The 12,999-nt window shown below is 53.2% G+C and overlaps 1 protein-coding gene across 1 annotated transcript in view; it reads right to left on the bottom strand.

Moving 5' to 3' along the window:
- LOC137323436 (SPRY domain-containing protein 3-like) overlaps nt 1-12,999 on the bottom strand; it is a 708,978-nt gene that overhangs the window by 48,235 nt on the left and 647,744 nt on the right. The window contains exon 9 of the mRNA XM_067986908.1: nt 7,796-7,915. Within this exon, the coding sequence (XP_067843009.1) occupies nt 7,796-7,915 (120 nt within the window). The remainder of the gene's footprint in view (nt 1-7,795; nt 7,916-12,999) is intronic.

The raw sequence follows: 12,999 nt of genomic DNA, 5'->3' as shown, positions 1-12,999 counted from the left end.
GGGCCGGGGATAGAGGGGGGAGAGTCTGTGATCCAGTAATCAGACACGGACCGGGGAGAGAGGGGGGAGAGTCTGTGATCCAGTAATCAGACACGGGCCGGGGATAGAGGGGGGAGAGTCTGTGATCCAGTAATCAGACACGGGCCGGGGATAGAGGGGGGAGAGTCTGTGATCCAGTAATCAGACACGGACTGTGGATAGAGGGGGGAGACTCTGTGATCCAGTAATCAGACACGGACTGTGGATAGAGGGGGGAGAGTCCGTGATCCAGTAATCAGACACGGACCGGGGATAGAGGGGGGAGAGTCCGTGATCCAGTAATCAGACACGGACCGGGGATAGAGGGGGGAGAGTCTGTGATCCAGTAATCAGACACGGACCGGGGATAGAGGGGGGAGAGTCCGTGATCCAGTAATCAGACACGGGCCGGGGATAGAGGAGGGAGAGTCCGTGATCCAGTAATCAGACACGGGCTGTGGATAGAGGGGGGAGAGTCCGTGATCCAGTAATCAGACACGGACTGTGGATAGAGGGGGGAGAGTCCGTGATCCAGTAATCAGACACGGACTGTGGATAGAGGGGGGAGAGTCTGTGATCCAGTAATCAGACACGGACTGTGGATAGAGGGGGGAGAGTATGTGATCCAGTAATCAGACACGGACCGGGGATAGAGGGGGGAGAGTCTGTGATCCAGTAATCAGACACGGACTGTGGATAGAGGGGGGAGAGTCCGTGATCCAGTAATCAGACACGGACCGGGGATAGAGGGGGGAGAGTCCGTGATCCAGTAATCAGACACGGACTGTGGATAGAGGGGGGAGAGTCTGTGATCCAGTAATCAGACACGGACTGTGGATAGAGGGGGGAGAGTCCGTGATCCAGTAATCAGACACGGGCCGGGGATAGAGGGGGGAGAGTCTGTGATCCAGTAATCAGACACGGACTGTGGATAGAGGGGGGAGAGTCTGTGATCCAGTAATCAGACACAGGCCGGGGATAGAGGGGGGAGAGTCTGTGATCCAGTAATCAGACACGGACTGTGGATAGAGGGGGGAGAGTCTGTGATCCAGTAATCAGACACGGACTGTGGATTGAGGGGGGAGAGTCTGTGATCCAGTAATCAGACACGGACTGTGGATCGAGGGGGGAGAGTCTGTGATCCAGTAATCAGACACGGACCGGGGATAGAGGGGGGAGAGTCTGTGATCCAGTAATCAGACACGGACCGGGGATAGAGGGGGGAGAGTCTGTGATCCAGTAATCAGACACGGACCGGGGATAGAGGGGGGAGAGTCTGTGATCCAGTAATCAGACACGGACCGGGGATAGAGGGGGGAGAGTCCGTGATCCAGTAATCAGACACGGACTGTGGATTGAGGGGGGAGAGTCTGTGATCCAGTAATCAGACACGGACTGTGGATCGAGGGGGGAGAGTCTGTGATCCAGTAATCAGACACGGACCGGGGATAGAGGGGGGAGAGTCTGTGATCCAGTAATCAGACACGGACCGGGGATAGAGGGGGGAGAGTCTGTGATCCAGTAATCAGACACGGACCGGGGATAGAGGGGGGAGAGTCTGTGATCCAGTAATCAGACACGGGCCGGGGATAGAGGAGGGAGAGTCTGTGATCCAGTAATCAGACACGGACTGTGGATAGAGGGGGGAGAGTCTGTGATCCAGTAATCAGACACGGACTGTGGATAGAGGGGGGAGAGTCTGTGATCCAGTAATCAGACACGGACTGTGGATAGAGGGGGGAGAGTCTGTGATCCAGTAATCAGACACGGACTGTGGATAGAGGGGGGAGAGTCTGTGATCCAGTAATCAGACACGGACCGGGGATAGAGGGGGGAGAGTCTGTGATCCAGTAATCAGACACGGGCCGGGGATAGAGGGGGGAGAGTCTGTGATCCAGTAATCAGACACGGACTGTGGATAGAGGGGGGAGAGTCTGTGATCCAGTAATCAGACACGGACCGGGGATAGAGGGGGGAGAGTCCGTGATCCAGTAATCAGACACGGACCGGGGATAGAGGGGGGAGAGTCTGTGATCCAGTAATCAGACACGGGCCGGGGATAGAGGGGGGAGAGTCTGTGATCCAGTAATCAGACACGGGCCGGGGATCGAGGGGGGAGAGTCCGTGATCCAGTAATCAGACACGGACTGTGGATAGAGGGGGGAGAGTCTGTGATCCAGTAATCAGACACGGACCGGGGATAGAGGGGGGAGAGTCTGTGATCCAGTAATCAGACACGGGCCGGGGATCGAGGGGGGAGAGTCTGTGATCCAGTAATCAGACACGGACTGTGGATAGAGGGGGGAGAGTCTGTGATCCAGTAATCAGACACGGACTGTGGATAGAGGGGGGAGAGTCTGTGATCCAGTAATCAGACACGGACTGTGGGTGGAGGGGGGAGAGTCCGTGATCCAGTAAACAGACACGGGCCGGGGATAGAGGGGGGAGAGTCTGTGATCCAGTAATCAGACACGGACTGTGGATAGAGGGGGGAGAGTCTGTGATCCAGTAATCAGACACGGGCCGGGGATAGAGGGGGGAGAGTCTGTGATCCAGTAATCAGACACGGACCGGGGATAGAGGGGGGAGAGTCTGTGATCCAGTAATCAGACACGGGCCGGGGATAGAGGGGGGAGAGTCTGTGATCCAGTAATCAGACACGGGCCGGGGATAGAGGGGGGAGAGTCTGTGATCCAGGAATCAGACACGGACTGGGGATAGAGGGGGGAGAGTCTGTGATCCAGTAATCAGACACGGACCGGGGATAGAGGGGGGAGAGTCTGTGATCCAGTAATCAGACACGGACCGGGGATAGAGGGGGGAGAGTCTGTGATCCAGTAATCAGACACGGACCGGGGATAGAGGGGGGAGAGTCTGTGATCCAGTAATCAGACACGGGCCGGGGATAGAGGGGGGAGAGTCTGTGATCCAGTAATCAGACACGGACTGGGGATAGAGGGGGGAGAGTCTGTGATCCAGTAATCAGACACGGACCGGGGATAGAGGGGGGAGAGTCTGTGATCCAGTAATCAGACACGGACTGGGGATAGAGGGGGGAGAGTCTGTGATCCAGTAATCAGACACGGACCGGGGATAGAGGGGGGAGAGTCTGTGATCCAGTAATCAGACACGGACTGGGGATAGAGGGGGGAGAGTCTGTGATCCAGTAATCAGACACGGACCGGGGATAGAGGGGGGAGAGTCTGTGATCCAGTAATCAGACACGGACCGGGGATAGAGGGGGGAGAGTCTGTGATCCAGTAATCAGACACGGACCGGGGATCGAGGGGGGAGAGTCTGTGATCCAGTAATCAGACACGGACCGGGGATAGAGGGGGGAGAGTCTGTGATCCAGTAATCAGACACGGGCCGGGGATAGAGGGGGGAGAGTCTGTGATCCTGTAATCAGACACGGACTGTGGATAGAGGGGGGAGAGTCTGTGATCCAGTAATCAGACACGGACTGTGGATAGAGGGGGGAGAGTCTGTGATCCAGTAATCAGACACGGGCCGGGGATAGAGGGGGGAGAGTCTGTGATCCAGTAATCAGACACGGACCGGGGATAGAGGGGGGAGAGTCTGTGATCCAGTAATCAGACACGGGCCGGGGATAGAGGGGGGAGAGTCTGTGATCCAGTAATCAGACACGGGCCGGGGATAGAGGGGGGAGAGTCTGTGATCCAGTAATCAGACACGGACCGGGGATAGAGGGGGGAGAGTCTGTGATCCAGTAATCAGACACGGACTGTGGATAGAGGGGGGAGAGTCTGTGATCCAGTAATCAGACACGGGCCGGGGATAGAGGGGGGAGAGTCTGTGATCCAGTAATCAGACACGGACCGGGGATAGAGGGGGGAGAGTCCGTGATCCAGTAATCAGACACGGACCGGGGATAGAGGGGGGAGAGTCTGTGATCCAGTAATCAGACACGGACCGGGGATAGAGGGGGGAGAGTCTGTGATCCAGTAATCAGACACGGGCCGGGGATCGAGGGGGGAGAGTCCGTGATCCAGTAATCAGACACGGACCGGGGATAGAGGGGGGAGAGTCCGTGATCCAGTAATCAGACACGGACTGTGGATAGAGGGGGGAGAGTCCGTGATCCAGTAATCAGACACGGGCCGGGGATCGAGGGGGGAGAGTCCGTGATCCAGTAATCAGACACGGACCGGGGATAGAGGGGGGAGAGTCTGTGATCCAGTAATCAGACACGGACCGGGGATCGAGGGGGGAGAGTCTGTGATCCAGTAATCAGACACGGACTGTGGATAGAGGGGGGAGAGTCTGTGATCCAGTAATCAGACACGGGCCGGGGATAGAGGGGGGAGAGTCCGTGATCCAGTAATCAGACACGGACCGGGGAGAGAGGGGGGAGAGTCTGTGATCCAGTAATCAGACACGGACTGTGGATAGAGGGGGGAGAGTCTGTGATCCAGTAATCAGACACGGGCCGGGGATAGAGGAGGGAGAGTCCGTGATCCAGTAATCAGACACGGACCGGGGATAGAGGGGGGAGAGTCTGTGATCCAGTAATCAGACACGGGCCGGGGATAGAGGGGGGAGAGTCCGTGATCCAGTAATCAGACACGGACTGTGGATAGAGGGGGGAGAGTCTGTGATCCAGTAATCAGACACGGACTGTGGATAGAGGGGGGAGAGTCTGTGATCCAGTAATCAGACACGGACTGTGGATAGAGGGGGGAGAGTCTGTGATCCAGTAATCAGACACGGACTGTGGATAGAGGGGGGAGAGTCTGTGATCCAGTAATCAGACACGGACTGTGGATAGAGGGGGGAGAGTCTGTGATCCAGTAATCAGACACGGACTGTGGATAGAGGGGGGAGAGTCTGTGATCCAGTAATCAGACACGGGCCGGGGATAGAGGGGGGAGAGTCCGTGATCCAGTAATCAGACACGGACTGTGGATAGAGGGGGGAGAGTCTGTGATCCAGTAATCAGACACGGGCCGGGGATAGAAGGGGGAGTGTCTGTGATCCAGTAATCAGACACGGACCGGGGATAGAGGGGGGAGAGTCTGTGATCCAGTAATCAGACACGGGCCGGGGATAGAGGGGGGAGAGTCTGTGATCCAGTAATCAGACACGGACCGGGGATAGAGGGGGGAGAGTCTGTGATCCAGTAATCAGACACGGACCGGGGATAGAGGGGGGAGAGTCTGTGATCCAGTAATCAGACACGGACCGGCGATAGAGGGGGGAGAGTCTGTGATCCAGTAATCAGACACGGACTGTGGATAGAGGGGGGAGAGTCTGTGATCCAGTAATCAGACACGGACCGGGGATAGAGGGGGGAGAGTCTGTGATCCAGTAATCAGACACGGACCGGGGATAGAGGGGGGAGAGTCTGTGATCCAGTAATCAGACACGGACTGTGGATAGAGGGGGGAGAGTCTGTGATCCAGTAATCAGACACGGACCGGGGATAGAGGGTGGAGAGTCTGTGATCCAGTAATCAGACACGGACCGGGGATAGAGGGGGGAGAGTCTGTGATCCAGTAATCAGACACGGACTGTGGATACAGGGGGGAGAGTCTGTGATCCAGTAATCAGACACGGACCGGGGATAGAGGGGGGAGAGTCTGTGATCCAGTAATCAGACACGGACCGGGGATAGAGGGGGGAGAGTCTGTGATCCAGTAATCAGACATGGGCCGGGGATAGAGGGGGGAGAGTCTGTGATCCAGTAATCAGACATGGGCCGGGGATAGAGGGGGGAGAGTCTGTGATCCAGTAATCAGACACGGACCGGGGATAGAGGGGGGAGAGTCTGTGATCCAGTAATCAGACATGGGCCGGGGATAGAGGGGGGAGAGTCTGTGATCCAGTAATCAGACACGGACTGTGGATAGAGGGGGGAGAGTCTGTGATCCAGTAATCAGACACGGACCGGGGATAGAGGGGGGAGAGTCTGTGATCCAGTAATCAGACACGGGCCGGGGATAGAGGGGGGAGAGTCTGTGATCCAGTAATCAGACACGGACTGTGGATAGAGGGGGGAGAGTCTGTGATCCAGTAATCAGACACGGACCGGGGATAGAGGGGGGAGAGTCTGTGATCCAGTAATCAGACACGGGCCGGGGATAGAGGGGGGAGAGTCTGTGATCCAGTAATCAGACACGGACTGTGGATAGAGGGGGGAGAGTCTGTGATCCAGTAATCAGACACGGGCCGGGGATAGAGGGGGGAGAGTCTGTGATCCAGTAATCAGACACGGTCCGGGGATAGAGGGGGGAGAGACTGTGATCCAGTAATCAGACACGGACTGTGGATAGAGGGGGGAGAGTCTGTGATCCAGTAATCAGACACGGACCGGGGATAGAGGGGGGAGAGTCTGTGATCCAGTAATCAGACACGGGCCGGGGATAGAGGGGGGAGAGTCTGTGATCCAGTAATCAGACACGGACTGTGGATAGAGGGGGGAGAGTCTGTGATCCAGTAATCAGACACGGACTGTGGATAGAGGGGGGAGAGTCTGTGATCCAGTAATCAGACACGGACCGGGGATAGAGGGGGGAGAGTCCGTGATCCAGTAATCAGACACGGACCGGGGATAGAGGGGGGAGAGTCTGTGATCCAGTAATCAGACACGGGCCGGGGATAGAGGGGGGAGAGTCTGTGATCCAGTAATCAGACACGGGCCGGGGATCGAGGGGGGAGAGTCTGTGATCCAGTAATCAGACACGGACTGTGGATAGAGGGGGGAGAGTCTGTGATCCAGTAATCAGACACGGGCCGGGGATAGAGGGGGGAGAGTCTGTGATCCAGTAATCAGACACGGACCGGGGATAGAGGGGGGAGAGTCTGTGATCCAGTAATCAGACACGGGCCGGGGATAGAGGGGGGAGAGTCTGTGATCCAGTAATCAGACACGGGCCGGGGATAGAGGGGGGAGAGTCTGTGATCCAGTAATCAGACACGGACCGGGGATAGAGGGGGGAGAGTCTGTGATCCAGTAATCAGACACGGACTGTGGATAGAGGGGGGAGAGTCCGTGATCCAGTAATCAGACACGGGCCGGGGATGGAGGGGGGAGAGTCCGTGATCCAGTAATCAGACACGGACTGTGGATAGAGGGGGGAGAGTCTGTGATCCAGTAATCAGACACGGGCCGGGGATAGAGGGGGGAGAGTCTGTGATCCAGTAATCAGACACGGACCGGGGATAGAGGGGGGAGAGTCTGTGATCCAGTAATCAGACACGGACCGGGGATAGAGGGGGGAGAGTCTGTGATCCAGTAATCAGACACGGACTGTGGATAGAGGGGGGAGAGTCTGTGATCCAGTAATCAGACACGGGCCGGGGATAGAGGGGGGAGAGTCCGTGATCCAGTAATCAGACACGGACCGGGGATAGAGGGGGGAGAGTCTGTGATCCAGTAATCAGACACGGGCCGGGGATAGAGGGGGGAGAGTCTGTGATCCAGTAATCAGACACGGACCGGGGATAGAGGGGGGAGAGTCCGTGATCCAGTAATCAGACACGGGCCGGGGATAGAGGGGGGAGAGTCTGTGATCCAGTAATCAGACACGGGCCGGGGATAGAGGGGGGAGAGTCTGTGATCCAGTAATCAGACACGGACCGGGGATAGAGGGGGGAGAGTCTGTGATCCAGTAATCAGACACGGACTGTGGATAGAGGGGGGAGAGTCTGTGATCCAGTAATCAGACACGGACTGTGGGTGGAGTGGGACTGATGGGATTGCCTGGACTTTTCTCGCTCTGGATTTTCTCATGTTGCCTGTATGGAGTGTACACACCTTCACTGTCCAAGCGGAAATCACGCGGGAACATGATTCCACAGCCCATGATGTCTCCCTTGTAACATCGCGGCCCAAAAGGGTGTCCAACTCCACTTCCATAAAAGATCTTCCCATCATCTGAAAGTCAAGAATTTGGCGGATTAGGATCATTGAACAACACGTAATGATGTATTAATAATTAATTTATATTCATTAGCAGTTGATATTTCTACTCAGTTATGCCCCCCTCAAGGGAATGACTGGTGAAAGGAATGATTCACTCGCAGAATTCTTGGCTAATCTCCTCATTGGAAAATATTACTCAGTGACTGTGCAGTGCAGTTTGAACCTGGGTTAGGATCCCATTGGACCTGGTCACATGGCAGCCAAATTGATGGGACAGTGCAGAGGGAGCTTTACTCTGTGTCTAACCCGTGCTGTACCTGCCCTGGGAGTGTTTGATGGGACAGTGTGGAGGGAGCTTTACTCTGTATCTAACCCGTGCTGTACCTGCCCTGGGAGTGTTTAATGGGACAGTGTAGAGGGAGCTTTACTCTGTATCTAACCCGTGCTGTACCTGCCCTGGGAGTGTTTGATGGGACAGTGTAGAGGGAGCTTTACTCTGTATCTAACCCGTGCTGTACCTGCCCTGGGAGTGTTTGATGGGACAGTGTAGAGGGAGCTTTACTCTGTATCTAACCCGTGCTGTACCTGCCCTGGGAGTGTTTGATGGGACAGTGTAGAGGGAGCTTTACTCTGTATCTAACCCGTGCTGTACCTGCCCTGGGAGTGTTTGATGGGACAGTGTAGAGGGAGCTTTACTCTGTATCTAACCCGTGCTGTACCTGCCCTGGGAGTGTTTGATGGGACAGTGTAGAGGGAGCTTTACTCTGTGTCTAACCCGTGCTGTACCTGCCCTGGGAGTGTTTAATGGGACAGTGTAGAGGGAGCTTTACTCTGTATCTAACCCGTGCTGTACCTGCCCTGGGAGTGTCTGATGGGACAGTGTAGAGGGAGCTTTACTCTGTATCTAACCTGTGCTGTACCTGCCCTGGGAGTGTTTGATGGGACAGTGTAGAGGGAGCTTTACTCTGTATCTAACCCGTGCTGTACCTGCCCTGGGAGTGTTTGATGGGACAGTGTAGAGGGAGCTTTACTCTGTATCTAACCCGTGCTGTACCTGCCCTGGGAGTGTTTGATGGGACAGTGTAGAGGGAGCTTTACTCTGTATCTAACCCGTGCTGTACCTGCCCTGGGAGTGTTTGATGGGACAGTGTAGAGGGAGCTTTACTCTGTATCTAACCCGTGCTGTACCTGCCCTGGGAGTGTTTGATGGGACAGTGTAGAGGGAGCTTTACTCTGTCTCTAACCCCGTGCTGTACCTGCCCTGGGAGTGTCTGATGGGACAGTGTAGAGGGAGCTTTACTCTGTATCTAACCCGTGCTGTACCTGCCCTGGGAGTGTTTGATGGGACAGTGTAGAGGGAGCTTTACTCTGTCTCGAACCCCGTGCTGTACCTGCCCTGGGAGTGTTTGATGGGACAGTGTAGAGGGAGCTTTACTCTGTATCTAACCCGTGCTGTACCTGCCCTGGGAGTGTCTGATGGGACAGTGTAGAGGGAGCTTTACTCTGTATCTAACCCGTGCTGTACCTGCCCTGGGAGTGTTTGATGGGACAGTGTAGAGGGAGCTTTACTCTGTCTCTAACCCCGTGCTGTACCTGCCCTGGGAGTGTTTGATGGGACAGTGTAGAGGGAGCTTTACTCTGTATCTAACCCTGTACCTGCCCTGGGAGTGTTTGATGGGACAGTGTAGAGGGAGCTTTACTCTGTATCTAACCTGTGCTGTACCTGCCCTGGGAGTGTTTGATGGGACAGTGTAGAGGGAGCTTTACTCTGTATCTAACCCGTGCTGTACCTGCCCTGGGAGTATTTGATGGGACAGTGTAGAGGGAGCTTTACTCTGTATCTAACGCTGTACCTGCCCTGGGAGTGTTTGATGGGACAGTGTAGAGGGAGCTTTACTCTGTATCTAACCCCGTGCTGTACCTGCCCTGGGAGTGTTTGATGGGACAGTGTAGAGGGAGCTTTACTCTGTATCTAACCCGTGCTGTACCTGCCCTGGGAGTGTTTGATGGGACAGTGTAGAGGGAGCTTTACTCTGTATCTAACCCGTGCTGTACCTGCCCTGGGAGTGTCTGATGGGACAGTGTAGAGGGAGGGGTTTGATAGGGTAGACGTGGAGAAGATGTTTCCACTTGTGGGGAGACCAGGACTAGGGGCCATAAATATAAGATAGTCACTAATAAATCCAATCGGGAATTCAGGAGAAACTTCTTTCCCCAGAGAGTGGTGAGAATGTGGAACTCGCTCCCACAAGGAGTAGTTGAGGTGAATAGTGTAGATGGATTTAAGGGGAAGCTCGATAAACACATGAGGGAGAAAGGAATAGAAGGATATGGTGATAGGGTGAGATGAAGAGGGGAGGGAGGAGGCTCTTGTGGAGAATAAACACCGGCATAGACGTGCTGGGCCGAATGGCCTGTTTCTGTGCTGTACGTTCCATGTAATTCGATATGAGTCCAAGAAGGGTGGTATCATCATTCAAGTTTTTTAAAAAGTCCTCATTTGTGCAGTGGATCAAATCTGCTATTCTAACTGCAAAGAATCATAAAATCATAGAATCATAGAATGATACATCACAGAAGGAGGCCATTCGGCCCATCGTGCCTGTGCCAGCTCTTTGAAAGAGCTATCCAATTAGTCCCACTCCCCCCTGCTCTTTCCCTGTAAATTTTTTCCCTTCAAGTATTTATCCAATTCCCTTTTGAAAGTTATTATTGAATCTGCTTCCACCGCCCTTTCAGGCAGCGCATTCCAGATCAGAACAACTCGCTGCGTAAAAAAATATCTCCTTATCTCCCCTCTGGTTCTTTTGCCGATCACCTTAAATCTGTGTCCTCTGGTTACCGACCCTCCTGCCACTGGAAACAGTTTCTCCTTATTTACTGTAACAAGCTGAGGCAGACCCAGAATCCAGTGATCATTTAGACATGTAGACTAGATCCCCAAACAAGTACAGTTTATTCACCCACGCTGTGTTTTTACTGATAACAATGAACAAGACAGTGCTGGCTATTATTTTCCAGCCTTCCACTTATCCCTCTCCATTCCTCACACTTCAAATTCCCCTCCCTTTCCCGACTGAACCATTTCCCTGCCTTTTATTCTTACGGGCTGGGAGTCATTAAAGGCAATTAAGGTCAATGATTCCTTAAAGCTATACTGCCTTTTATATAACTTCTTAAAGTGGTTTCACTTTCTCAGATACAGAGCTCTCAACATCTTATGCCTTACATATCATCCCTCTCTCACTCTGTTACACTATTCTATCAAAACTCTTCATGATTTTGAACACCTCGATCAAATCTCCCCTTAACCTTCTCTGTTCTAAGGAGAACAATCCCAGCTTCTCCAGTCTCTCCACATAACTGAAGTCCCTCATTCCTGGAATCATTCTAGTAAATCTCCTCTGCACCCTCTCTAAGGCCTTCACATCCTTCCTAAAGTGCGGTGCCCAGAACTGGACACAATACTCCAGCTGAGGCCTAACCAGTGATTTATAAAGGTTTAGCATAACTTCCTTGCTTTTGTACTCTGTGCCTCGATTAATAAAGCCCAGGATCCCATATGTTTTTTTAACAGCTTTCTCAACTTGTCCTGCCACCTTCAAAGATTTGTGTACATACACCCCCAGGTCTCTCTGTTCCTGAACCCCCTTTAAAATTGGACCATTTAGTTTATATTGACTCTCCTCATTCTTCCTACCAAAATGTATCACTTCACACTTCTCTGTGTTAAATTCCATCTGCCATGTGTCTGCCCATTCCACCAGTCTGTCTCTGTCCTCCTGAAGTCTGTTACTATCCTCCACATTGTTTACTACATTTCCGAGTTTTGTGACATTTGCAAACTTTGAAATTATACCCTCTATACCCAAGCCCAGGTCATTAATATATATCAAAAAGAGCAGTGATCCTAATACTGACCCCTGGGGAACACCACTGTATACTTCCCTCCAGTCTGAATGACAGAAAGAATAAATCACAACAATAGGATACGAGTAACAAGGTGAATCTCGGGGAAAAGACAGATTGAGGGCTGATGTCAGGAAGTCCTTCACATAATGAATAATGGACACATGGTCAAGGGAGTGGAGACAAAAGTCCTGGAATCCTTGAGGAAACAGTTGGATGATGTGTTGGAGGATTGGATCAGATAGTTGCAATTATCTTATGATATTGTCAAAGGAACCAATGGAAGGGGAGAGAACAGCGCACAGGAGATCCACATTTCGGTGCCGTAAGATGTCCCTCCCTCTCTGGGACCCTCCCCGACAACAGAGAGTCTTCATCTCATAAAATCTTACAGCACAGAAGGAGGCCATTCGGCCCATTGTGCCTCTGCCGGCTCTTTGAAAGAGCTATTCAATTAGTCCCACTCCCCCCCGCCCCCGGCTCTTTCATTTCCAACTCAGGGAGTGAGTAGTGAGGAGCTGTAGGTCAACAGGTCACGTGTATTGGCGGTTTTAGCAGGCCTAAAAATGGATAAATCCCCAGGCCCGGACGAAATGTATCCCAGGCTACTGTGTGAGGCAAAGGAGGAGATTGCGGGGGCTCTGACACATATATTCAGAACCTCTCTGGCCACAGGGGATGTGCCAGAGGACTGGAGAACCGCTAATGTTATACCATTATTCAAGAAGGGGAGTAGGGAAAAACCGGGGAACTACAGGCCAGTGAGCCTAACATCAGTGGTAGGAAAATTATTGGAAAAAATTCTGAAGGACAAAATTAGTCTCCACTTGGAGAAGCAAGGATTAATCAGGGATAGTCAACATGGCTTTGTCAAGGGAAGATCATGTCTGACTAATTTGATTGAATTTTTTGAGGGGGTGACTAGGCGTGTGGATGAGGGTAACGCAGTGGATGTGGTATACATGGATTTCAGTAAGGCCTTCGATAAAGTCCCCCACAGGAGACTGGTCAAGAAGGTACGAGCCCATGGAATCCAGGGTGCCTTGGCACTTTGGATACAAAACTGGCTTAGTGGCAGAAGGCAGAGGGTGATGGTCAAAGGTTGTTTTTGTGACTGGAAGCCTGTGGCCAGTGGGGTACCACAGGGATCGGTGCTGGGTCCCTTGCTGTTTGTGGTCTACATTAAT

This window comes from Heptranchias perlo, chromosome 7, assembly GCF_035084215.1.
Source record: "Heptranchias perlo isolate sHepPer1 chromosome 7, sHepPer1.hap1, whole genome shotgun sequence".
Lineage (NCBI taxonomy): Eukaryota > Metazoa > Chordata > Chondrichthyes > Hexanchiformes > Hexanchidae > Heptranchias > Heptranchias perlo.
Note: the sequence above shows the minus strand (reverse complement) of the source record. Positions and strands in the feature narration are given on the sequence as shown.